Genomic DNA, 27,280 nt, shown 5'->3' on the forward strand with positions numbered 1-27,280 from the left:
TGGTTTGAACCGCCAACCTTGTGGTTAACGGTTCAATGCTTATTGTTTAGCACCACACCAGGACTCCATAAAGGCCTTTGTTGTTGTTGTGTGCCACTGAGTCAGTTCTAACTCATAGCAACCCTGTATAGGGTTTCCAAGAGCTGCTGGTGGATTTGAACTGTCAATCTTGCAGTTACCAGTCCAGTGCTTATCCTAAAGTGCCACAGCAAGGCTAATAAAGGCCTTTTGTTGTTAAGTGCTGTCGAAAGAATTCTGACCCATAGTGACCTGTATAGGGTTTTCGAGGAGCAGATGTTGAGTTTGAACCAGCAACCTTGTAGTTCAAACCGACCTTGTGATCCATCCTATAGTGCCACACCAGGACTCCATAAATGTCTTTGGTGGTGGTGATTGTATGTCATCAAGTCAGTTCCAACTCATAGCAACCCTGTATAGGGTTTCCGAGGCTATAAATCTTTACAGGAGCAGAAAGCCTCATCTTTCTCCTATGGAAAGATTGAAATGGCTGACCTTCTGGTTAGTAGCCCAACTCATAACCCAGTATGCTACCAAAGTTCCCTTGATAATGACAAACAAACAAAAAACTAAGCATCTTTTAAAGTGCACTTTGGCCCTGAGCTAAATAAGAAGGCAGCTGTTGATCTGGGAATCAGCCTTGCTTTATCAAAAGATACACAGAGCAGAGCTTAAAGGGCTGGGCTGCTAGGCTAGGAAGCCACATTGACAGCTTGCCATGTTCCTGCCTCTGTTTCTGCATCTGTAGAATGGGGATAATAATAGGATCAAATGCAATTGTGTATGTAAAGCTCTTGGAACAATCCTGGCCAAAGGACCTGGCCAAGGGAAGGTCATGGAACACGAGAATCTCTGGTTTGGCAAGTCTTGGAGTTGGGTCCTGTAGACCAGTCATTCTTCTTGTTTATGTTTTTTTTTTTTAAAAAAAAACACAACTTTTTATTGTGAATTTAGTAAAGGTTTACACAGCAGGTCATCAGTTTTACATTCAACAATCATATACTTTGCTTCATTACAATGATTGCAATCCCCTCCATGTACCAACATTAACAATATTTACCTCTATTCACTTTAACATTGCATTCCTCTCTGTGTCTCCCAAAACTTTCATCTTTTCCTCTCTCTTGTATATTGCCTGCCCTGTCACCCATGTTAACATGTATCTTTATGTTAACATATTTTTTTCTAGCTCGTATATCATTTTTCCTCTAACCTGTGAATAATTTGGCCCACCCCCATAATCATCATGGAGTCCCGGTGTGGCACTGTGGGGTTAATGTGCCAGACTGCAAAGCCCTTTGTACTGCAAGGTTGATGGTTCAAGTTCAGCAGCTGCTCCTCAGAAACCCTATACAGGGTTGCTATGGGTCGGACAACATTCTTATCAGTGGAGAAAAGAGTGAAGGATTTCATTCTTCTTGGATTAACCATCAACACTAATGGAAGCAACAGTCAAGAAATCAAACGACTTATCACATTAGGCAAATTTGCTGCACAAGACTTTTTTAAAGTGTTGAAGAGCAAAGATGTCAGCTTGAAGACTCTAAAAGGTTCGCCTGACCCAAGCCATGGTATTTTCAATAACCTCATATGCATGCGAAAGCTGGACAGTGAATAAGGAAGACCGTAGAAGAATCGATGCATTTGAGTTATGGTGTTGGAGGAGAATATTGAAAGTGCTACGGACTGCCAAAAAACCAATAGATCCATTTTGGAAGAAGTGCAGCCAGAGTGCTCCTTGGAGGCCAAGATGGCCAAACTTCATCTCTCATACTTTGGATATATTGTCAGGAGGGACCATTTGCTGGAGAAGGATATCATGTTTGGTAAGGTGGCGGGTCAGAGAAAAAGAGGAAGACCCCCAGCAAGGTAGATTGGCAAAGTGACAGCATCAATGGGCTCAAGTGTGGTAATAAATGTGAGGTTGGCCCAGGACAGGACAGTGTTTTGTTCTGTTGTGCATAGGGTCACTATAGTGACTTGATGGCACTTAACAACAACAACATAATCATCATAAATGGTCTGTTACTGTGCATCAGGATGAAGGTAGAGAATATAATAGCTGCCTGGTGGAGATCACTGGGCTAATTGCCTACTAGTGATCTCGGCCTCTCAGCTGGTACATTCTCTACCTTCATCCTGATGCACAGTCACAGACCATCTTCCCATTTGAACTGTATTTCTATACACTTTTGAAAGAAACTGTGATTGAAGATGCCCATTAGTGCCGTTTGAATCATTTACTGCAAGAATCTATGTTAAAATTTCCTGCTTGAGGGCAATTAAAAATAAAAAAACGCCGTCAGGTTTGTATACTACTAACGGTAATTTGTTGTTAGGTGCTGTTGAGTCGGTCCTAACTCATAGCTCCCTATGTACAGCAGGATGTAACATTCCTTGTTCCTGTCCTACCCTCACAGCTGTTACGTCTAATCCCATTGTGTCAGTCCATCTCATTGAGGGTCTTTCCCTTTTTTGCTGATTCTCTATGTTACCAAGTATGATGTCCTACTCCAGAAACTGGTCCTTCCTGATAATACATCCAAAGTACATGAGACGAAGTCTTTCCATCCTTACTTCTAAGGAGCCTTCTGGCTATACTTCCCTCAACACAGATTTGTTCATTCTTCTGGAAATCTATGGCATATTTAATATTCTTTGCCAACACCATAAGAATATTACCATATATCATGTCAAAGGAGTCCTGGTGGCACAATGGTTAAAACACTCAGATGCTCACAGAAATTACCACCAGCTACTCAGCAAGAGAAAGATGTGATAGTCTGGTTCTGTAAAGCCTTAAAATTCCTATGGGACAATTCTATCTGTTCTATAGGGTTGCTATGAGTTGGAATCGACTTGATAGCAGTGAGTTTAGGAGTACCATGTAACACTACCATGTCTTGAATGTTTACTCTGTATGACAAACACCATCCGGGAACTTGGCACACAATAACCTCATGGGATGTGTAGTATTACCCTCATTTTGTAAACAAGAAACCAAAGACCCTGGAAAGTAACAGGAACTCACTCTGTCTGACCCAAAAACCTGTATTCCTCTCCATTGAGCTCGGCTGCTATCCTTCCTCTTATGGAAGAAACATGTTTGACTTGATGACTATGCTTCTTTTTTTTGTTTAACGTGACAGAAATTGACCAACGCTCAGAAAGCTTCTATATATTTCAACTCCAGAATCTGAAAGCTTTTACACTATATTCAGACAGCCTCTCTTTTATATATTGAATATCTTATTTCTTCATGTGATATCAATTGAAGTCACTTGAAAGAAGACAAGTATAATTACTGAAGAAAACAAAACCCAACACCTCTGCCACTCAGAGGTTAAACTGAACAAAGCAGATAGAGAGGATCTTCAGAATGCTTGAATCTTAGATACATTTCTAAGGGCTCTGTTGTCTTGTCCCAAGTTCTTCATCCATCCATTCCTAACATCCAGTCAACCAGCCATCTTTTCATTTATCCATCCATTCATACATCTAGCCAGTCAGTCAGCAAGCCAGTCATTTGACTGTCTGTCCATCCTCTGTCAGTCCATCTGTCCAGCCAGCTAGCAGAGATTTTTTGATGTCTAGCTGGTACCCCTAATAACAGAGTTACCCCAAGCTCTTTGGGAGTCTTCTATCTGCTGATATTACCCCAGAATGTTGGCCAGAAAATAGTATTAATATCCTTGCTGTCTGGCTGAGGACACTTAACTCTAATATTTCTATTTGTGACTGAAGAGGATTGGTTTTATCAATCACAGAAAGAGTCTTCTTCTTAGAGGTGGTGGTTAGGTGCCACCAAGTCAGTTTTGACTCATAGCCACCCTGTATAGAGTTTCCGAAGCTATCCATCTTTACAGGAGCAGAAAGCCTCATGTTCCCTTGCAGAGTCACTGCTAGATTTGAACTACTCACCTTGCAGTGAGCAGCCCAGTTTACAATCCACTACACTACCAGGGTTCCTTCCTTCTTAGAGGAGAGAATGGAAAAATTTCTTCCTACTTAGTATTCCAATCATAGAAAAGGAGAAAAACAACACCAAACCCCACTGTAGTGCACCCCATCCTAGTGAGCTGTGTATACCAAACATCTGAGTATGTCCCTAGCTTACTGGAAGTAATGCAGGAGTTGTTCACCAGCCTATATGAATAAGCGATAAGGTACGACAGGTAGGCACTGTATGGACGGTTCAGCAAAGGACTTAATTTGCAACAGAGCATAAAATCAAAGACTCTGTCAGCCGAGGCACCGTGCGCCTGGATAACCACCTTGCACTACCTAAGAAAGCACGGTCAGGTAAATTTCCAGAGAAAGTAATTAAGGAATCCCCATTGTCTAAATTCAGCAGCAAAATTTGGAGCTCTGGAATTTGATGCTCACCAGGGATCTGGTGTCTCCTCCCAGCCTGATCCTTCATCAAAATGAACAGTGGAGCTTTATGAAGCGATCGCTGATTTGTCCATCCCCCACACAACTGCACCAGTATCCCTAAGATGCCCCGCCAGTACTGTGTGGTTCTGCATGTGATGTTTTTGCCAGAAAAGCAAGAAGCATCAAATGGGATCACTGCTTTGAGAGACGGGGTAAGATTAATATATAAATATAGAGACCTTCCTGAGATCCAGCAAGCTCCAATTAATATTTATCAAATACGCATGGTGTACTCAATACAGAGAATCATGCAAAACCTACAGTCCCTGGCATCAGGGGATGTATGCTGTGATTTAAAGACTATGCACAGAGAGATGTTCTGTGTGATTGGAGGTACCCACTCTGATGGCAGAAACTACTAGGAGTTTATGTTAGTAATTATAACAAGTAGAATCTTCTTACAGAGACCATGTAATGTTCTCATCATGGCCTCCAGTGGGGGACTATTGTAGAGACCCCCATCCCAAATCACCAAGGACTGTCCCATTTGCAAAGACTGTTGATGGAAGAGTCACTACCAACACTGTTCTTCACTAACTCCCTTCTTGGCTCTCACATGAGATTAAAAGACAAGAATAGGTCCCACTCTTAGTTGAAGAGCACAGTCTGCCATGGCCTTTCATAGCTTGCTGTTTCTAAGTGGGGAAGGCAGGTTAAGATAGGAGGTGGGTGTTCACTTGCAGGCTAAACCCCTCCAGTGAGACACCTCACCACCACCTCACAGAATAGACCCAAGCAGACTCCCATCCTCTGGGCTCTGAAAAGCAGGGACCCCCCTCCCCTCAGCAGCTTAGCTTGTCATAGTATTTGTTGACAACCCCATTGAAAACAGACCTCGCTGCAGTTGTGAAGTCTCATTCTGTCTCCCATTCACTCCTTTCTCAGACAGTTTTTGAAAGGCAAAAAGTCTGGGAAACACACACACTCTCCTGCCTCCCAACCCCCCTCACACAGAGAAAAAGAGGCGGCAGCTTGGGTGAGCTTCGGTTGAGGAGTTTCCTCACCTGGCCCCACAGTGCACCGCCTCCAATTAAATCAAAATGGTTTGTTTTTAATGGTCTTTTACACTGACAAGTGGGCGATCATTTTGGGCCCACTAGCTGTCAGGGAACTGAGGCAAATCCTTCGTTGATAATGCCCAATGCTTCCAATTAGGAGCCGAGGCCGCTCCTGGCGCGCTAACGATTCCCCAGCCATCCCCTAGGCCCCTTTGGCGCTGGCTGTTTCTTCTTGCCTCCTCCACCGCAAATTACTGACACAAAACGAAAGGCCCGGCGTCTCCTACGCCACGCCAGGCCCGGGCCCTGTTGGGTTTAATGAGCCGATGGAAGTTTCGTGGCTCCAGCGCTAAATTCTTTTCTTGTTTGACAGCTGCTCGGCTAAGGCGAGTGTTGACCTTATAAAAGATTTAGTGTTTCTCATTATTTTCTGTCAAGCTTCACAAGTGATGGCTCTGCGGTTATCATTTGCATCCTGGTGTGTGTGTGTGTGTGTGTGTGTGTGTGTGTGTGTGTGTGTATGTGTGTTTTGGATGGGGGCTCCAGGATGGATGGAGATGGGGGAACAGGAAGGGGTCTGTCTCTCCCTGCCTTGTTTTTGGCTCCTGCACAAGAACTTCCAGCATGATAATCTTCTTGGGCTGAGGTGTTTCAAAGAGAAGCAAGCTGTACAGCCAGATATGATGGGTGGCTGGTGATGGCTTCCGGGCCTGCAGGACATAACTGAGGTCAAGGCAGAGGAGAAAATCCATGCACGCTGAAGTTGGTGGAGCCTGTTTGACAACAGCTGAGCTAGGGACAGGTGTGCTAGCAAAAGGTTGTTACAAGCTAGACTAGAACTCAGGACAGTTTCAGAGTTACATGTGAGATTTTATCATGAGACACTCACGCTTATTATAGGCCCCATTTAAAGCCATCGTCCTCAAGCTTGTTCCCTTTCCTGCACACCCTATATAAGGGTTTAATGGTTTTAAAAAGCAGAACCATTTTTTAAAAAGTGGTACATCATATTCTCCCCTGAGATGGTTATAGAAGCATTTGTTGGTCCTGATTTTTTCCCTGCACCTACGCCAAATTGGGGCTGCTCTATAAATAATAAAACTCTGGGGATTCCATGCCCCAGCTCCTTCATAAAGCTTCTTACTAGCTTCCTTATCTCATTTCTTTCCATCTCAGTTTTCTCCCGTTAGCCTACACCTACCAACCCATTGGCTATCCCAGATGCAGGTGACCTCAGGCCACCTAAGAAGGAGAGACAGTCAAAGGCAGATGAATGGGAGATGTCTTTTCCTGGGATTCTGACTAAAAATACACATTTAACTAAATGACTTCTAGCTAAATCGTCTGTATTCATCTGTTACTATGAGAGACTCTGTTGATCTCAATAAAGGAAAAACATGGCACCCTCTTACTCCTGTGCCCATGCAGACCTTATTAATCAATCACTGCACACTTTCTTATAAACCTGGATTCAACTTTATGACAGAATACTGTGATCAGCCATCAATCTATGAGAGCTACTATGTAAAATGAAACATATGCACCACCCCTGCCTTTGAGGGACCATTTCAGTAAATAGCTAAGTATTCTAAAAATCCTGGTGTTTGTATGCTATGTTAGGATATTTTGAACAAATAAGTTCAAAATAGCCCACTGAAGAAAAATAATTAAATTGTACTTTGTCAAAATAAAAAACTTTTGTGCTGCAAACAATACCTTAAAAGAATGAAACATTGAACGTAAAACTGATGATCTGCTTTGTAAACCTTCACTCAATTCACAATAAAAATTTCTGTGTTTCTTTTTTTAAAGAGTGAAACAATGGCCTACAGAATGGGTTATTATATTTACAAATAATAAATCATATAAAGGACTTGTATCCATAATTGTAAGCAACTCTTAAAAGTCAGTAATGAAAAGATAAATAATACAATTAAAAATGGGTAAATGAAATGAACAAATAAGCATTTCTGTAAATATATACACATGGCCAAGATATATAAGGGAACTTCGTACAGTTCGTAGACAAGGGGAATTAAAATATATTGGAATTTTCCCATGAACTTTTTGAAGCCACCTCGTACAAATGGCTAATAAACACAGGAAGAGATGTTCAACATCATTAGCTACTAGGAAGATACTACTTCACACCCACTAAGATGGCAATTAACAAAGAGAATGGACGAATAACAAGTGCAGCTGAGGATGTGGGGAAACTGGAACACTCATTCATTACTGGTAGAAATTTAAACTGATGCAGCCAGTTTGGAAAACAGTTTGACATTTTCTTAAAAAGTTAAACACAGTTAGTAGATGACCCAGCAATTGTCGTCCTAGAGAAATGAAAATATACAGTCACATAGAAGTTCATACATGATTATTCATAACAGCCCCCCCATATGGAAACAACCCAAATATTCAACTGAAGAACACATAGACAAAATGTCATGTGTCTGTGCAATGGAAGATTTGACAATCAAAAGGAACAAAGTACTGAAACATGCCACAACATGGATGAACCTTTAAAATATTATGTTAGTGTTATTAATATCAAATAAGCGAGACACAAAAGCCCATGTATTATATATTATATGATTCCAGTTTTATGAAGTATCCAGAATAGGGAAATCCATAGAGACAGAAAGTAGATTCATGGTTGCCAAAGGATGGAGAAGAGGGAATGGGAAGTGACTATTAACGGTGTTAATAGGTACAGAGTTTCGTTTTGGAGTAATGAAGAAAATGTTTTATATTTACATTGTAGTGATAGCTGCACAATCCTGTGAATATACTAAAAGCCACTGGATGTGTACTTAATTTTTTTTTAGCTTTTTTTTTTTGTGGTTTGGGTGAAGCTCTCTAGAGCATATTAACTTTCCATTCAATAATTTACAAATATTTTATTTCATGACATCGGTTGCAGTCCCTACAATGTATTCACACACTTGCCACTTCCTCTCTGGGTTTCCCATTTCCAGTTAACTTTCCTGCCCCCTTTTGCCTTCTAATCTCATATGCTTTGGGGGGGCAAATGCTGCACTCTGGTCTCCTATGGTTGATTATAATGAAGAGTCCATTCCTCCCTGGTATTATTATTCACTTTATAGACTTGTCTATTATTTGACTGAAAGTTGATCCCTGGGGCTTGCTCAGTTCCAGGAATGAAGGATGTCTGAGGGTCACATTTCTAATTTTATTCTACAGGTTTTTGCGGGGTTTTTTTGTTTTTTTTTTCCTTCCTATTCTGGCAGCGCCTTCTATTGTGATCCCAATCAGAGCAGTCAGTAGTGGGTGCTGGGCACCATCTAATTCTTCTGGTCTCAGGGTCATGGGCATTGTGGTTTGCATGGTCCATTAGTCCTTTGGACCAAGTGTTTCCTTGAGTCTTTGATTTTCTTCACTGTTGTTAGCTATGGACTGGTGAATGTGCACTGTACCTGGGTGAATTGTGGAGGATATAAATAATGCTATTTTTTAAAAAGTCAGACCACTTGAAAGAAAGAAAGAAAAAAAATTAGCTCTCTGAGTCAGATGGGGGATCAGTGCACAAATTCTGTCTATGAAGTCTGAGAATGGCAATAATTCACTGTTATAATATGGTCGCAGAGGGTGAGACAGAATCTTGTGTTTCCTCATTTCTCCTGATTACCAATTATGACTCTCATTGACTGCAATCCTATTAAACTTAGAAGCTGAAGAAACAAATATGTGGGAAATTCAGATGTACACCCCACCTTGGAACTGGTGTTACCATGTTATTTATCTACCAGCATCTAGCAAATAGATTAATTGCTTAGGCTTTATTTCAACTGCTGCTGACTGTTAGCTGCCACCAAGTTGAATCTGACTCATGACAGCCCCTATGTATAACTGAGCATAAGGTGTCCAGTTCTGTGACATCTTCTGACGGTGTGGTTTTTAGTGCCTTCCAACCTAGGGTGCTCATCTTTCAACATTATATTGGGTAATATTCTGTTGTGTTCTGAAGGTTTTCATTGGCTAATTTTGCCTTTAAGACCTTTCTTAGTTCTTAAAGGAAGGCTGTTGACTAGCCTTAGCTAATCCCTGGGAATGTTTTAAAGATATTTGTATGATTTCTGTAGATAGCAAATTGATTCTCATGTTCAAAGGCATGAGTGACTATCTTTTCTTCTGCCCCAGAAAGTTTCAAGAACCCTGCGTCTGAACTCTATCTTCACACAGACTCAGATTCCAGTTCGAGCTTTACCACTGAGTAACTGGCAGACCTTCAGTCAGTGTCTTAACCATCCTGAACCTGTTTCCTTTCTTGTCAAATGGGGATGATGCCTCCACTCTCAAACGTGGTTTGTTATACCCCATACATCTGCTACAGTTGTTGCTGTTTTCATTTTAGAGGCCACACTAGATCTTATGGGGGAATTGGAAAGTTTATCTTCCCAGTCAGAGTTTGGATGCTCCTTGAAAATACCGTGTGTGTCGGCAGGGAGGGTCATGCCCCTCTGTCCTTGTTCCATCTATTTTTGGATCATAGAGAAATTAGACCTGGTAGCAAAATAACAATTTAGGAGACCAGATGTCTCCAGAGATATTGTTATCCTCATTAAATTAATTACTTAAAATACAAACCTGCTATATCAGAGCTTAGGGTCCAGCCGGCTTACCCATGATGTCTTACATAGATTTGTGTTCAACTGGGACCTCTGACCTCCAGCTGCCCCAGACTTGACAGAAATTACTGACTTGGGACTGATCCATAATTTTCAAGTGCCTCTCATTAGAGAAGACAGCCTCTCAATCTTTTAAAGCAAAATCGCTCTCCTATTCACCTGAGTAGTTGTCACTTGAAACAACAAAGAAACACTCTGTGATGATCTTTTTTTTTAAAGCCATTTAGCAGATTTTTTTTTTTTTTTTTAATCTGACTGTTGTTTTTCTCTCAAATCCTCCCTTTTGCCTTCTTGGTCCACAGACTTGGCACTGAGATGCTTGGTGTCCAGTTGTGGTACTATTGTGTGACTAATGAGCAGGGGCCAGAGAGTCAGCTGGACCAGCTGCTCCTGGCAAGAGGGACTAGGCCAGGATCCTGAACTCTAAACAGCACCAAGTAAAAGCTGCTCAGCCCATGAACTTGTACAGCTGTGGTGCAGTGGGCATCACTCCGTCTGTCTCCTTTGACATGCACCAACTCACCCTAACACCTCTCTCTGAAACTTAACTGCACGTGCAGCACTTCTGACCCTAACCATCAGAGCTTGGTCAGACCTGACACATCGTCCAGGCGGCCAAGTCTGCACAAGACTTCAGACACCAGAATTGTATAAGTGTGCAGTCTCCACGATACTGTCACTCTGACCTTCTGTCTAGAAATTTAGGGGTACGAGAATCAGTGAAAAAGAGGAAGGTCCTCAAGGAGATGGATTGACACAGTGGCTACAATGATTGGTTCAAACATAACAATGATTGTGAGAATTGGGCTGGGCAGTGTTTTGTTCTGCTGTACATAGGGTTGTTATGAGTCAGAAGCAATTCAAAAGCACCTTGCTTCTACCCTGTCAGGATGCCAGATGTAACCTCAGGGGTCTCCAGGGCCCCTTCCCTTCGGATCTGCTGGTTATAGTATGGAGGGTTCCATTATCCCCTTTGGTTCAATAATTCACTAGGATAACTCACAGAACTCAGAAAAGCTCTATCCTTACGATTCCAGTTTTTTTTTGTGTGTGTGTGTTTAAATCAAGCTTTTATTGTGAATTAAGTGATAGTTTACATGGCAGAACATTGGTTTTGCACTCAACCAATCATATTTTGTTTCACTGCAATGATTACAATCCTGTCTGTGCACCATTGGTTAATAGTATTTACATTTTGTTTTTGTTTTGTTTTTTTGGTGTACACAACAACACACAGGGATATATAACAATTCCAGTTTTTTTATAGCAAAAAGGATATAATTGAAGTGCCATCAAGGCCAAGTTCTGGGAGGACCCTCAATGCAGAGCTTCTATGTCCCAACTCACCAATTGCTCCTCAGAAACCCTATCCAGGCTTGTTATGAGTCAGAACCTACTTGACAGCACTTAACAACAACATGCCCAACAGAAAGGAGCCATTAGGAAAAAAAGTTAGCACAAGCCAAATGTCACAAGTCACTGATTATAAAACTTCACTTGGCAGCAGAACTCATTACTCAAATAGAAGCCAACACATATCTCCAATAAACAAACTCAAAACAGAGCAACACTTTCTAACGCGTGTGCATGAAAGGGTAGAGACAGTTCCACCCAGCCCCTCGGAGCTCCCTTCTCTTGCCTCTACAATATCTCTCCAAAGCACTATTTGCATTTTCATATGAAAACAGGGAGAGGTGGAAGGCAATAATCCCTTACAGATAAAAAAGAAATTCTCTTTATGCCCAGTAGCCCCTCCCTGGAACAATCCCAGGGTTGCCTTCTGTGTGCATCCTTCCATGTCTTTCCATTTAACTAGATTCATACACATGCTTGAGCAATATAGGAAATTATTTTGTATGTTAAAGACATTTTTAAAATCATGCTTACATTCTATTCTGCAACTTAAACTTTTTTTTTTTTTCACGCAACATTGTGCTTTTGATAGTTCTGCATGTTGGTTCAGATAGATCTAAAGCAGTGCTGTCTAAGAGAATTCTCTAGAATGATGGAAATGTTCTATATCTGCACTGTCCAACAGCCACTAGCAAGACACAGACTGCCACTGAGTGCTTAAAATGTGCTGAGTGTTATTGTGAAACTTGATTTTTCATTTTACTAAATTTTAGTTAATTTAAATTTCACTAGTCACATGTGTTCTATGGCTAGCACGCTGGACATTGCAGATCTAGAACATTCCTTTGAAGAAATGCAGAGTCATTCACTGTATGAGTTTAACCAGCATTTGTTTACCCAGTCCCCTACTGACGGACATATAGTTGTTTTCAGTATGTATTACCCTGGTGGCACAGTGAGTAAACCACTCAAAAGGTTAGCTATTCGAACTGACCCAGCTGCTCTGTTGGAAAAAGACCTGACAATCTGCTTTCATAAAGATTGCTGTTGTTAAGTGCCATCGAGTCAGTTCTGACTCATAGCGACCCGGTATGGGGTATCCAAGGAGCAGCTGATGGGTTTGTGGTTCACAGTCCAATGCTGATCCTACAGTGCCACACCAAGAGTCCTCCATATGGATTACAGCCTAGAAAACACTATTAGGACAGTGCTACTCTGTCACATGGAGTCCTGGTGTGGCACTGTTGGCTAATGTGCTAGACTGCAAAGTCAACTTTGAACCGGGAGGCTTGTGGTTCAAGTTCACCAGCTGTTCGTTGGGTTGGAACCCATCTCAATGGTGTTTAAGAACAACAACACTATGTCACATGGGATCCCTTTGTGTCAGAAGTGACTTAAAATCACCCAGCCACAATGACATTACCATGTTACAAAGGTGATTCTTGTACACACATTTCTGTAGACATGTTTAAGAGGATCACCATGGTATGCATCGTACTGTGATTCATAGGGGATACACATTTCCAGGCATTCTGTTGTTGTTGTTAAGTGCTGTCAATTCAGATCCTACTCATAGCAACCCTGTATAGGCTTTCCAAGGTTTTAAACCTTCCTGGGAGCAGAAAGTGTCATCTTTCTCCCTTGGAGTGACAGGTGAGCTCAAACTGCTGACCTTATGGTTCTCAGTTCAGGCGTGTATGAAAGTAGCAGCATACAAAAGTTTCCGTTTCTGATGCCAAAATTATTATTATCAACCTGGTGGATATTTCATTGTCTTAGTTTGCTATTCCCTGATTACTCGTTGGGCTGAACACCTTTTCCTATGCTTGTTGGCCATTCAGGTATTTCCTCTGTGTGAGTTGCTTATTCATCTCTTCTGCCCATTTTTCTGTTAATGTGGGACCTCCACCCCCACTTTCCCTTACCATCTCTGCCACATCCTTTGAGTCTCTGCTTTTACACTATTTCAACAGGAGAAGTCTTCACTGGCCCCAAAGTATGAATTTGATTCTTTGTATTTAGAGTCCTGGCCACACAGTAGATTAAACATTGGGCTGCAAACCAAAAGGTCTGTGTCTCAAATCCACCAGCTTCTCTGCTGGAGAAAGGTGAAGTGGTCAGCTTCTGCCCTGCAGTGGCTCTACATAATAAGTACTGGACTGCTAACTGCGAGGTCAGCAGTTCATACCCACAGCCACTCCTCAGAGACCCTATACAGAACCAACTCAAGTCGGCTTCTGCGTAAAGATTTACCACTTCTGAACCCTATGGAGCAAGCAGTTCTATTGTGCCCTATGGTCACTATGAGTCAGGATTGACTCAGTGACGGTATTACAAACTCTTATAGAATCTGCTTCTGTAAGATCATGGATCATGACAAGCTATGGACAACATCGCGAACTGTTAGTATTCTGGAACACTTAATTGTGCTTTTGAAGAATCTATACGCGGAATAAGAGGCATGTTAGAACAGAACATGGGAACACTGAATGGTTTAAAACTAAGAGAGGTGTGCGACAGGATTGCATTCTTTCACCATACTTATTCAACCTGTATGCTGAGCAAATAATCCAAGAAGCTGGGTTATATGAAGAAAAACATGGCATCAGGATTGGAGGAAGACTCATTAACAACCTGTGATATGCAGATGATACACCCTTGCTTACTGATGATGATCAAAGACCACAGCCTTTGACATGGATTGCATCAAAATGTAAAGAAAACAAAAATCCTCACCACGGGACCAATAAACAACATTCTTATCAACGGAGAAAAGATTAAAGTTGTCAAGGACTTGGATCAACCATCAACAGTCATGGAAGCAGTAGGCAAGAAATCAAAGATGTATTGCATTAGGCAAATCTGCTGCACAAGACCATTTTAACGTGTTGAAGAGCAAAGATGTCAGCTTGAGGACTAAGGTGTGCCTGACCCAAGCCATAGAATTTTCAATAACCTCATATTCATGTGAAAGCTAGACAGTAAATATGGAAGACTGTAGAAGAATTGATGCATTTGAGTTATGATGTTGGAGGAGAATATTGAAAGTACCATGGGCTACCAAAAGAACAAATAGGTCTGTGTTGGAAGAAGTGCAGCCAGAGTGTTCCTTGGAGGCCAGAATGTCCAAACTTTGTCTTTCATATTTCAGACATATTGTCAGGAGGGGCCAGTCGCTGGAGAACTATATCATGTTTGGTAAGGCGGGGGGTTATAGAAGGAGAGGAAGACCCCCAGCGAGATGTACTGCCAAAGTAGCAGCATCAATGGGTTCAATTGTGGCAACAATAGTGAGGTTGGCCCAGGACCGGGCAATGTTTCGTTGTGTTGTACATAGGACCACTGTGAGTCAGTACCAACTCAATGGCACCTAACAACAACAAAAGAATCTGGTATTTCTTTTATAGTCCTGTCATAGATTGAATTGTGTCTCCCACACACAAAAAAAATGTGCCAATTTGTCTGAATCTTGTTTCTCAGTGGTTTGGCAGCTGTGTAATCATGCAATGTGGCAGTTATGTGATGATTTTTCATGATGACATCTGATGTGACAAACCAATAGCAGAACTGAAGGTAAGCTCCCATACCCTTGGACTCATGGTGTGGCACTGTAGGATCAGCACTAGACTGTGAACCACAAAGTTGGCAGTTCAAACACACTAGCTGCTTCTTGGAAACCCTGTAAAGGGCCACTATAAGCCAGAACCTACTTAACAGCACTAACAACATACCCACTTGGTGTGGGGCTGTAGGATCAGCACTGGACTGTGAACTACAAGGTTAGCAGTTCAAACCCACCAACTGATTCTTAGAAACCCACCCTATACAGAGTCGCTATGAGTCAGAACTGACTCAACGACACTTATCAACAACAACACAATAACTTTGGAGTCCTGGTGTGGTGCTGTAGGATCAGCACTAGCCTGCTCACCATTAGGTCAGTGGTTCAAATCCACCATCCACTCTATGAGTTGGAACTGACTGATGACATTTAACAACAACAACACAATACCTTTAATCCCACCACAACCCTAATCTGATGTAAAGGAGTTTCCCATGGTGTGGCTTACACCTTTGATCTAAGTGATAAAAAGAGAAAGAAATGAACTACTACCACCAAGAAAGAAGAGTTGGCAGTGGAGTGTGTCCTTTGAACCTGGGGTCCCTGTATTGTGAAACCCCTAGATCCAGAGGAAGACTGATGCCAATACGTGTGGAGATCTCCAAGGAATACTGGGCCTAGAGATGCTGAAAGGAGACAAGGACCTTTCCCCAGAGCCAACAAAGAGAGAAAAACTCCCCTACAGCTGGCATTCTGAATTTGAACTTGTAGCCTCCTAAACTGTGAGGGACTAAATTTCTGTTTGTTAAAGGCATCCACTCATGGTTTTTCTGTTACAGCAGCAGTAGATAACTAAAACAAGTACTTAGCACAATTACAGTGAAATCCTCAGTTGTGTAAATTATATGGATGTTTGGGTTTTGGTTTTAAACAACAAATTCTGTCTCTCATAGATCTGCAGGCTACAAGTCTGATATTATGGTGTCAGCAGGGCCCTGCGCTTACCGAAGTTCTAGGAAAGAATGTGTTCCATGTCTCCTAGTGTCTGGTAGCTTCCAGCAAGCCTTGGCATTCCATGATTTGTAGCTTCATCACTCCAGTGTCTGCCTTTAGTGTCATAGGTGTGTGTTTCCTCTGTGCATGTTTTGCAATTATATTTGTATTACTGGCTTTCTTGCCCCATAAGAACAGAAGCTTAAATTCTCATGACACCCCATTGTCTAGGACAATGCCTGGCCCATAAAGGATACTTATATATATATTCATGGGCTGAAATTAAGTTGGTTAAGTGCTGTCCAGTCAATTCTGACTCAAAGTGACCCTGTATAATGTTTCCAAGGAGTAGCTCGTGGGTTTGAACCGTCGTCCTTGTGGTTCAAAGTCCAGTGCTGATCCTACAGTGCCACACCAGGAGTCCACAGGGTGAAATATTGAATAGATCAATGAAAGGATGATGGGCACACCTTGCCTCCTACCCCAGATCACATGGGTTTTTCTCTGTGATGGTGCCAGTTCATTGTACAGATGGACTTTCTGTTATTAAATAAATCAGAATTTTCAAGCAAGTACTCAAAGTAAAACCTCAACAGATACCAAAGAATCTTATTCAGACAGGGTACTTTGACACCAGAGAAATTTCATTAGAAAGCAGTAGCTTAGTGGTTACGAATCGGGCTGCAAACCACAAGGTCAGCAGTTGGAAACTACCAGCTGTTCCGCGGGAGAAAGATAAGGCTTTCTGCTCCCGTAAAGATTTACAGCCTCAGAAACCCTGTACAGGGTCACTATGAGTCAGAACTAACTCCACAGCACATAACAACCACAAGAGCAACACTAATTGGTGGTTACATGGTAGAATTCTCACCTTCTGTGTAGGAAACCCGGTTCAACTCCCATTCACTGTACCTCAAGAGCAGTCCTCATCCTTGTGCTACTGAAGGTTTGCATGTTGCTATGATGCCGCACAGGTTTTAGCAGAGCTGCTAGACTGAGATAGGCTAGAAAGAAAGGCCTGATGATGATCTACTGCCAAAACATCAGCCATTGAAATCTGATGGAGCGCCTTTCTACTCTGATGCACATGAGATTATCACATGTCAGAGTCCGCTTGGGGCGGCTGGAACTGGAGGGAGTAGAGAGGGCAGATGTCACCACTGTTCATCTCTCGAGTCTCATCTTGCTGCCCTCAGCCATGCTGGCTTTGCTTTCATTCCTCTGATTCACCCCACTTCTTCCCATCTCAGAGTTCTGACTGACCCCTGTTGCCTAGCGTACTCTGCTGATTTCCCTTCCTCTGGCTAGCTCATTCATCCTCCCTAGAGAGACTTTTCAGTCCCCTCAGGTGAAGGAAGCTTTCCCCCCACAATCCACAATCACTGCCTGAAACCGCTCTTGTACAAATAGAATTTTCCACAAACTTTTTGACACCCCCTCATATAATTGTTGCTGTTTGGAACAATTACTAGTATCGTGTGTTTCATGCCTGCCACCCACATCTGCCTTCAGGGTCCACGTGAGCATGGTCCTGGCCTGTCTTGCTCACTGTGTATCCCCAGGGTATTGAATGAGGAAGAACTCCATCCTTGCTTGTACAAAGCCACACAGATCTCTCCATGCACCCAGGAACAGCGTCGTCATAACCCAGGGTGAGGCCACACTGCCCGACTCCCAGGGCTGCTAGCAGGCCGCACGGTGCTTGCCTTTTATTTACCTGCATTGACCTTACAGCAGCTCAGAGCTCCATTCAGCAAAGCTGTCTCCTGCCAAAGCCGGTACAATTTCTTAGCTCCAGGCAGAGACAGACCGCAGATGGCTTAATTTAGAAACATCTCAGAAGGAATTCCTTGCTTCATAGCTCTTCATCCTTTGACTCCAGGGGTCCATGAGGTCGTGACCACACATGAGATGGAGGCCTGACTCATAATTAGGAGCCTCGTCTCTGCCTGAGCTGCTATTTTAGGAGGGGAGAGAGAGTGGGTGGGATCAGGAGCCAGGACTTTTCCTTGACTCATTCCATAGCGTTTTTTTAAAGGACTATGTCCTATAGTGATTAAGAGTTCTGGGCCCAGAGCCCTGGGTTCAGTCTGTGTGACTGTGGACAAGGGACTGAAACCTTTTGAGCCTAAATTTCCCTATCTATAAAATGGAAACAGTGATGGCATCTTCCCCATGGGAATGTTTCCAGACTTGTGGGAAATGTTGTTGCCAAAAAAAAAAAAAAAAAAAAAGTCTGATTTGATTCTAATATTACATTGACAATAAGGGCTGAAGATATCAGTTCTGGGCCTCCAAGAAATAGTTTGTAAAGGTTCCCCTGCTGCTTGGACTACTGTTTTCTGGTTAGGAATGATGAGCTATCAAGAGTTCAGATTAGACCCAATTTCCGCTCTTTTTCTAAAGACCCACCCCATACCGACCATATAAGGTAGAAGTCATGATGGCAAGATTTTGTCTCTTTTTTTTTTTTTTTGAACATGTTGTCAGGAAGGACTAGTCTCTGGAGAAGGACATCATGCTTGGTAAAGTGGGAGGTCAATGAAAAAGAGGAAGACTCCTAACAAGATGGGCAGCAACAATGTGATCAAATATAACAATTGTGAGGATTTTGCAGGATCCAACAGTGTTTCCTTCTGTTGTGCAGGATTGCTATGAGTAGGAACCAACTTGACAGCATCTACCATTACAACAAATCCTAGCTTTTTTTCCTATGACTGGAGTTCTGCGCTGGCGCTGTGGGATAACGCACTGGGCCACAAGGTCGGTTTGTACCACAAGATTGGTGGTTCAAACTCACCAGCCGTCTCCTTGGAAAGCCTGTATAAGGTTGCTATGAGTTGGAACTTTGAGGAAACTTAACAACAACAGCAATTCCTGTTACTATAATCCCATTTGGGAATAAATTGTTTTTGTTATGTTAATGACACATGATTAGTTTAGGGTGCATATTGAGTCAATCTCTATTTCCTTTTTAAACTTTTTATTGTGAATTGAGTGAAGACTTAGAAAGGAGATCATAGTTTTATATTTAACAAATCATATACTTTGTTTCACATCAATGACTGCAGTCCTCAATCCTGCAACAACAGTTGTTCTGATTTCTCTCTGTGGTTACTATTTCTAGTCCACCTCCCTTCCCATTCCTTCTCAACTTTGTCCTTGGGTAAATGTTGCTCTTTTGATTTTGAATGACTGGCCATTCCATGGTAAGCATGATGTTCTCCCTCCCTGCCTCCCCTATCTGCTGCTTGGCTGAAAATTGGGCCACAAGGGTGAGTTCTTTTCCAGACCTGAATAATAGTTGAAGGCCATGGTCTCAGATGTTTCCAGTCTCTTTTTGACCAGTGAGTGAACCCAGTCATTTTTTATTACTATTAAATGATTTTGAGTTTTGTTACACATTTTCTCCCACTCTATCTGAGATCTTCTAATATCATCCCTTTCAGAGCAGTTGGTAGTGGTAGCTAGCACCATGTAATTCTTCTGGTCTCAGAGTTGTGGAGACTGATGTTCACGTGTTCCATTACTCCATTGGACAAATTGATTCCAAGCCTCTTCAATTCTCATCACTCTTGTTTCTTCCACACATAGAGAGACAACTAGCTGCACGTTAAATGGGTACTCATGAACTTTTAAGATCCCAGACACTACTCACCAAAGTAGGAGTTAGAACATTATCTTTGTGGACAATGTTATGCCAACTGACCCTGGTGTCCTCTTTAGATGTTTGTCAATCTCTTTTTAGATATCGTTGTTGTTGTTAAGTGCCATTGAGTCGATTCCAACCCATAGCGATCCTGTATGGGTTTCCGAGAGAGCAGTTGGAAACCCTATACAGGGTCGCTATGAGTCGGAACCTACCTGATGGCACTTAACAACAATGACGACCTCCAAGTTATCATTTTGAGTGATAAGGTGTGTCTACCCCATGGTATTTTCAGTTGCCTCATATGTATGTAAAATTTGCACAATGAATAAGGAAGACTGTAGAAGAACTGATGTGTTGGAATTATAGTGTTGGAGAAGAATGTTGAAAGTATCATGGACAGCTCTTCCTCAGGAGCTAAGGTTAAGTGTTGACACGCTTCCATGGCACCACCCACTATCAACATCACCACCTTCCACCATCAGTATCACCCCCACTCCTGGATGCTAAACAGACCAGGGAGTGACCTGGGGCCAAGGAGAGATGTGAGGAAGTGACAGAGAAACTCAGAGTTGTGCTTTCCTGTTAAGAATCATTGGTGACTGCTCACCAGGGACACAACTGTTGCCAATATGAATGTGCAAGCCTGAGCCTGGCTGGACATCCCAACCATCTTTACTGAGCTTCTATAGCTGCCTTTGGGGAACTGCAGGTATCAGGAAAAATAGTATCATGGTGTAAAAATCCATCACTTGCCAGGGGGGACACAAAGGGAAACCCCAAACAAAGCCTATGTTTACTCGCTATTTTCTCCCTGCACCATGTGCAGGGCCTTCTCTTTTTCCAATAATTTTTGTGAACCTATTGGAAACTTTTTCTGAGCTGGAAGTTGAGCTGAGTACAAGATCATGATTTCGTTGATCAGAATGAGTGAGCACTGGGTGTTTAGCTCTGGGAGCCCTGGATCTGGTTGGGTATTAGGTGACTGTGTTAAGAACACACAGTTTGGACTCTACCCTATTGGACTCAGCTTTGGGATAAGGCCTAGGCACCTGCCTGGTTTACAAGAGCTCCAGGTAATTCTGATGATGCCCATGGTGCATAAAGAGGCACACAAAACCTCTGAAACTGCCTGTACTGTTTTGTATGTAAAGACATTTGGATTTTGCTTTTGTTTTGTTTTTCCCAAAGAGAATGCATAGATTTATGCAGAGACTCCAAAGGGTTTATATATCACCAGAGAATAAAAGACATGGTTCTATGTCCTGAAGTAACTAGCTAAATCTACTCAACACCATTTAACAGTGTTCTAATAAGCTTCTGGAGTCCCTGTATGATACAAATGATTAACGAGCTTGGCTGTTAACTAAGAGGTTAGAGGTTTGAGTCTTCCCAGAGGCCCCTATTGATGATCTATTTCTAAAACATCAGCCATTGAAAACCCTATGGAGTACAGTTCTGCTCTGACACACATGGAGTCGCCATGAGTCAATTTGGACTCAATGGAAACTTGTTTACTATGCTTCTGCACCCCCTGCCTCTGGTTTCACGTCTACAGGCGAATGCTGGGAGCACCTGGATGCACCATGAACTGCAGCTGTGATGGAATGCTCTCGACAGTATCAAAAACTTAGCATCTAATGATTGGGAGGCGAGGTCAGAGTTTCTCTATGGAGTCAATCTTGAACTGAGCCTAGCTTTGGAACTCAAAAGTTTCCTCATCTGTAAAATTCCAACCACAGTCCAAATTGGATTCTGTTGGGCCCTCATGCCCATTGATTGTGATCAAGCACAGCTTCTTGGACCTGAGGTTGGCAGCCTGTATGGGTCATGGTGCTACTAAGAGGTGACCCAGACTTTGCACGTTGGCGTGGCCTAATGGTGTCCTGGGGCAGGCAGTGGACACAAGCTGGATATGAGGTCTGAAGTGGCTTACAGCTGCATGAGCTCTGTCACTGGACTCAGCAGTGACATTACTCCAGTTCTCCACCTTCAGGAGCCCACATGCAGGCCACAGAATCCGGGTTAAGTTTCATGAATTTCCCCTGGGTGGGAGTGGAGGAGGGGCTCCACCCCAGGCCCTCACCAAGCACAGAGACACTTCTGTACAGATTCCTCCTCGTCATGTTCCCTCCATTTGCTATAAGCATTTTATCCTTACCCCGTGTTTCTCTTTTTGTCACCTTGGGCTGCCTGCAGTGCACTGTGGGCAACTCTGGCCTGAATGCTTGACAAGAGCCTTGTAGAGGGCTCCAGGACAACGGGTCCTGCTATATCCTGAAGACATGGCACAGCCTTCTGTGCTTCCTGCCAAATCCTCCAGCTTTACCTCAGGCTGCCTCTTCCCTCATGACCTTGAGCTCTGTTAGAGCCCAGAATCAGCACACACTGTTCCCTTTACCTGGGCAAGCCCTGCCCATCCCTCCAGCCTCCCTTGAACTATCTCTTCCTCAGAAGGTGTCCCTGACTCCCACAAGGGTTGGCCCTGTACTATTAGTTCTCACCACACACACCCCATCTTCATTCACTCTGTCACGCATAATGAAATAATTGTGTATATATTGTCCATGTCTGTTCTTTCTCTAGATTAAAACCTCCATGAAGGCAGGGCCCTACTTTTGTATTTACTGCTGTATCCCCAGAGCCTGGATGATGATCAAGGAATATGCTGCATGAATGAATGAATGAATGAATGATGAATGAATGGATTATGCATAAATGAACAAGTGAACCTGACCCTTTCTACTCTGTGTCTCTCGGGTTCTTCTAAAGGGGAGAACAACATTTTAGGGTTGCTGCATTCAGTTACTAAGTTAGATTTTCTCGAATGTGGAGGTCAATAGAACCGACAGGGTAGACACTAGGAGGCAAGAGGAGTTTTCACTGATGAATGCTTCTTGGGAAAGAAGGGCAATCTGAAACACTGATTACATAAAATGTTAACTTTAGAAGGTTCCACTCCTTGGATTTGTCTCCCTCGCGTGCTTTCTTCTGAACGGGTAAGGTGGTGCTTTATTGAACTCTGGCTCTGGTGCTATTGAGTGCTAGCCATCTGGCTCCCCTGGAACATCCCTCTTCTTCCTTCCCACTGGCTGCCACAGAGCAGGAGAGAAGTTAGCTTATCTTCCCAATGAAGGAACACTGACAGCCGTCAAGACAGGGTGGCTTGTTGTAGGCTTTGATCACAGAAAAGCAGTTTTGTTTTTGTTTTCACTATTTATCGTGAATTGGGTGAAGGCTTACAGAGCAGATCAGTTTTCCATTCAACAATTCATACACATCTTATTTTATCCATTGATTACAATGCCTTCAATGTAACATCACTTATCTTATTTCCTCCCTGGGTTTCTTGTTCCCATTCCTCCTTTCCTAACCCTTCTTTTGAACTTTGGCCTTGGATAAATGCTGTCCTTTTGATCTCAAATAGTTGATTACTTTAAGGTGTGCATACCTCACTAGTGTTATTGTTCACTTTATAGATGTGGTGCTGTAGGATAATGCACCGGACCTCAAGGTTGGTTTAAACCACAAGGTTGGCAGTTCAAACTCACCAGCCACTCCTTGAAAACCCTATACAGTGTTGCTATGAGTTGGAATCAACTCAACAGCATTTAACAACAACATAGATCTATCTAATGTTTGACTGAAAATTAAGTCACAAGGGTGAGTTCAGTTCCAAACCTGAAGGGTGACTAACAACCATAGTTTCGAGGTTCCACCAATCTCTAACTGACCAGGAAGCCTGGTCTTTTTTATGAGTTTGAATTTAGTTCCATACTGTTATTGTTTTTAAGTGCCATCAAGTCGATTTCAACTCATAACGAACCTGTATAGGGTTTCTGAGGCTGTAAATCTTTGCAGGAGCAGAAAGACTCATCTTTTTCCTTTGGAGTGGCTGGCAGGCTCAAACCACCAGCCTTGAGGTTGGCAGTCCAGTATTTCTACATTAGAACAGTGGTGTTTTAAGGACAGACATTGACTACTAGGCCCCTGTCCACGGTGACTCCAGGTGGCTGTTGGGAGATATTTGTGACACAGTGGACTGCTGCCTGGACAGCATGGGGAATGCTGGGACATGGGACATCCAGGCAGCCTGGCTCCCGGCTGCTGCCCTTTCATGATTCCTGCCCACTCAGACCAGGATGCCCAGGAGCACTTACTCCTGAATTCTTTCCCTCTGTAGCTGTAATTCTGGGGCAGTTCTCACCCCTGACATGGAACAGATGAGTCATCACAAGGGACTTTCTTTAAGTATGGTTCTTAGTAATTGACTGAAAGTAAAAGCAGGGTGTGAGTTCTGTGTGCCACTGTAGGTTAATGTGCTGGACTGCAAGGTCAGTTTGAATGCAAGGTTGGCAGTTCAAGCTCACCAGCTGCTCCTCAGAAACCCTATACAGGGTCACTATGAGTCGAAACTGACTTAACGGCACTTAACAACAACAATAACAAAAGCAGGAGTTAGTTCTAGCCATGCCCTCTCTTAAAAGACAAATGTATCCTCAAAAGACTACTATGTGACCCCGCAATTCCACTCCCAGCTATATACCTAAGAGAAATGAAGGCATGTCCACACAGACACCTGTACACAAATATTCAAAACAGCATTATCACAGTAGCCTGAAGGTGGAAACAGCTCAAATGCCCATAAGCAAATGAATGGATAAATAAAATATGGAACATACGTACCATGGGGTCCTGGTGTAGCACTGTAGGATAAGCACTGGACTGCTAACCGCAAGGTCGGCAGTTCAAGTCAACCAGCTATTCTTCAGAAAATCTATACAGGATTGCTATGAGTCAGACAACAATATATGTACCAACTAAAATTATTCAGACCTAAAAAGAACGATGTCCTGCTTCATGGTATGACATGGATGAACCTTACAGACGTTGTTGCTAAGCACCGTGGACTCAGTTCTGAGTCACAGTGACCCTAGATAGGATTTTTGAGGAGCAGCTGGTAAGGTTCAACCACCAGTCTTGTGGTTCAAGCCGACTTTGCAGTCCAGTGCATTATCTTGCAGCGCCACACTAGGATTGAGTCAAAGGACAAATATTGTATGATTCCACTTATATGAAAAGTCTGGAATAGACAAATTCAAAGGGACAGAAAGTAGAATAGTTATTATCAGGGCAGAGGAGAGGTGGGAGAGAGGAGTGGCTGATAATGGGTCCAGGGTTTCCATTTGAAGGGATGAAAAGATGCTGGAACTAACAGTGGTGATGGTTGTACAACTTCGTGGCTGTGCCAAATGCCACTGAATTGTACGTTTTTAAATGGCTAAAATAGTAAATCTTACGTTATTTGTATTTTACCGCAATTGAAAAATATGTAAAACTAAATTTAAATTTTGAAAAGTAATTATAAATGCAGTTTTAAAACAGGGCAAACAAGAAAATGTGGAACAAAATTCAAAATCATAAAACAAACCAATAATAATAATAAAAAAAAGACTAGGTTTATTGGTCTGGTAGAGAATGGTGGGACTCCCAGCTTATGGCCCCAAGACAGGACTGGAACTGGACTCATCCTGTGGTTCAACTTAGAGTCAAACAATGGAAAAACTGAACAATAACACCAGCAAGGTACACACTTATTTGAACAATCAATCATATAAGATAAAAAAAAAAAAACAACCAGCATTTCCTGAAGCATAAAGCTCAGAAGGCAGAAAGAAATAGAAAAGGAAGGATGGAAGGATGGAGATAAACATAAGGAGGAAGTGGAAAGAGTGCTGTTACATTGTGGGGTTTGCAATCAACATCAAGAATCAAAATGTGTGTGAGTTGTTGAATGGAAAACCAATTTGCTCTGAAAACTTTCAGCCACATCACAACGAAAAACTTTTAAAAATAAAAACGAAAGCAGGACATATGTTGTTGTTGTTGTTATTGTTAAGTGTTGTGGACTCAATTCCAACTCACAGTGACCTTGTATAGGATTTTCAAGGAGCAGCTGGTGAGTTTGAGTCACCGACCTTGCAGTCTAGCGTATTATCCCACAGCATCACTCCAGGACAAATGTAATGCTTGCTAATTACTAAAAGGCTAAAGTAAAAATAATTAGAAAAGCAGGTCAGTAACTGAGAGCTAACTGTGTGTATTGTTTACAGGCAATAGCTGAAGTCCTTCCAACAATTACTGGGCAGGCTAACAGAAGTGGCGATTTAGTGGTAAATTTTTGCTTTCAATGCAGGAGACCCAGGTTCTATTCCCAGTCAATACACTTCATATGCAGCCACCACTACTTATGAGTGCAGGCTTGCATGTAGCTATGATCCTGAACAGATTTCAGTGGAGCATTCAGAGTGAAAGAGACTAGGAAGAAAGACCTGGTATGACCTTATTCCAAAACTCAGCCCAGGAAAATCTATGTATTACAATGGTCCCATCTCGTTGGATTCCAGGTTGCCATGGTAGTTGGTGTTTGTGTGCTCCGGGATCAGTTCCGACTCATAGTGACCCTGTATAGGGTCTCTGAGACTATAAATCTTTACAGGAACAGAAAGCCTCATCTTTTTCCTGAGGAGAAGCTGGTAGATTTGATCTGCTGACCTTGTATAACCCACTATGCTACCAGGGCTTCTTCCAGGTTGTCATGAGTAGGAAGCCAACTCAACAACAGCTAACAACACCACCACAATGGCTCCAAAAGATAAAAGGACTTGTCCCAAAGCACACAACGGTAAACTGTGGAGCCAGCATCCAAACTCCAGTTCATCTAAACCTATTCTGCAAGGAGTAGAAATGGAGGAAAGGGGTATAAAAGGAATAGGCGAGAGGAGAGGAAAGTGGAAAGGAAGAAAGGGAATATAAGGAGCCAATGTGAGCAAGCATGAAAGGCCAGGCGAGCCAGTTCTGGGAAGCAGTCCACAGTCTGAAGGGGACACTGCGGAAGTCAGGTGACCGAGATGAGGAGGTGCCTCATCTTTCATGGTCATCAGGGAACTGAAGGTCAAAACATCTATATCCTTAGCATTTTCCAATTAATTGGATGGCACATAGAAGGCTCCCAATACATTACAGCAATTTTTATGATTACTCCAAGATTGAAGTAAGGAGCAGGCAAGGGGATGAAGATGAATGGCATCCACAGGGAACTAATTCTCACTGACCTGCTCTTCCTTTCTGTCCACAGGTGGGGCCCCATCTCCATACATTCCCTACTGAAGCTGATCGACAGAGAGCACTCAAAGCTCACCGAGAAGAGTGTGCTGTGCGCCAAGGTGCCCTGAGAATGGGCAACTACACCCACCCTTAGCCCCTTGTTTTCTACAAAAAGTCTCCTTGGCGTAGTAGAATACTCCTTGCAGTACACCCCTTTTTTGCCCCAGTTCACATAGAATACCCACTTCCCATTTCATGGGAGTTTGCTTCTACAAGGACTGCAGATTCACATCTTAGGTTAATTCTTTGTGATAGACCCTCCTCTTTTTAGGTCAGTCAACACTAATCTTCACCCCAGTGCCCCACTCTTCTGTCTGGGGACATTCCTCCTCATCCTGCCTCTCTTCTCAAGCCTTCACCTGACAAGACAAAGCCAAATTACAAGGCAGTCGTTTCAGACACAAGGCTAAGGGTCGATTCTGCAATTTTGCCCATTAACTGTTACAAATAAACA

At 42.7% G+C, this 27,280-nt stretch overlaps 1 protein-coding gene across 1 annotated transcript in view; it reads left to right on the forward strand.

Moving 5' to 3' along the window:
* The window catches only part of LOC102812348 (chromosome unknown open reading frame, human C9orf171), a 221,405-nt gene extending 194,485 nt beyond the window's left edge, over window positions 1-26,920 (forward strand). Inside the window, exon 6 of the mRNA XM_006834896.1 lies at window positions 26,798-26,920. Coding sequence (XP_006834959.1) covers window positions 26,798-26,920 — 123 coding nt within the window. The remainder of the gene's footprint in view (window positions 1-26,797) is intronic.
* Window positions 26,921-27,280: the final 360 nt, after the last annotated feature.

The sequence above is a fragment of the Chrysochloris asiatica genome, unplaced genomic scaffold, assembly GCF_000296735.1.
Source record: "Chrysochloris asiatica unplaced genomic scaffold, ChrAsi1.0 scaffold00014, whole genome shotgun sequence".
In the NCBI taxonomy this organism is placed as follows: Eukaryota; Metazoa; Chordata; class Mammalia; order Afrosoricida; family Chrysochloridae; genus Chrysochloris; species Chrysochloris asiatica.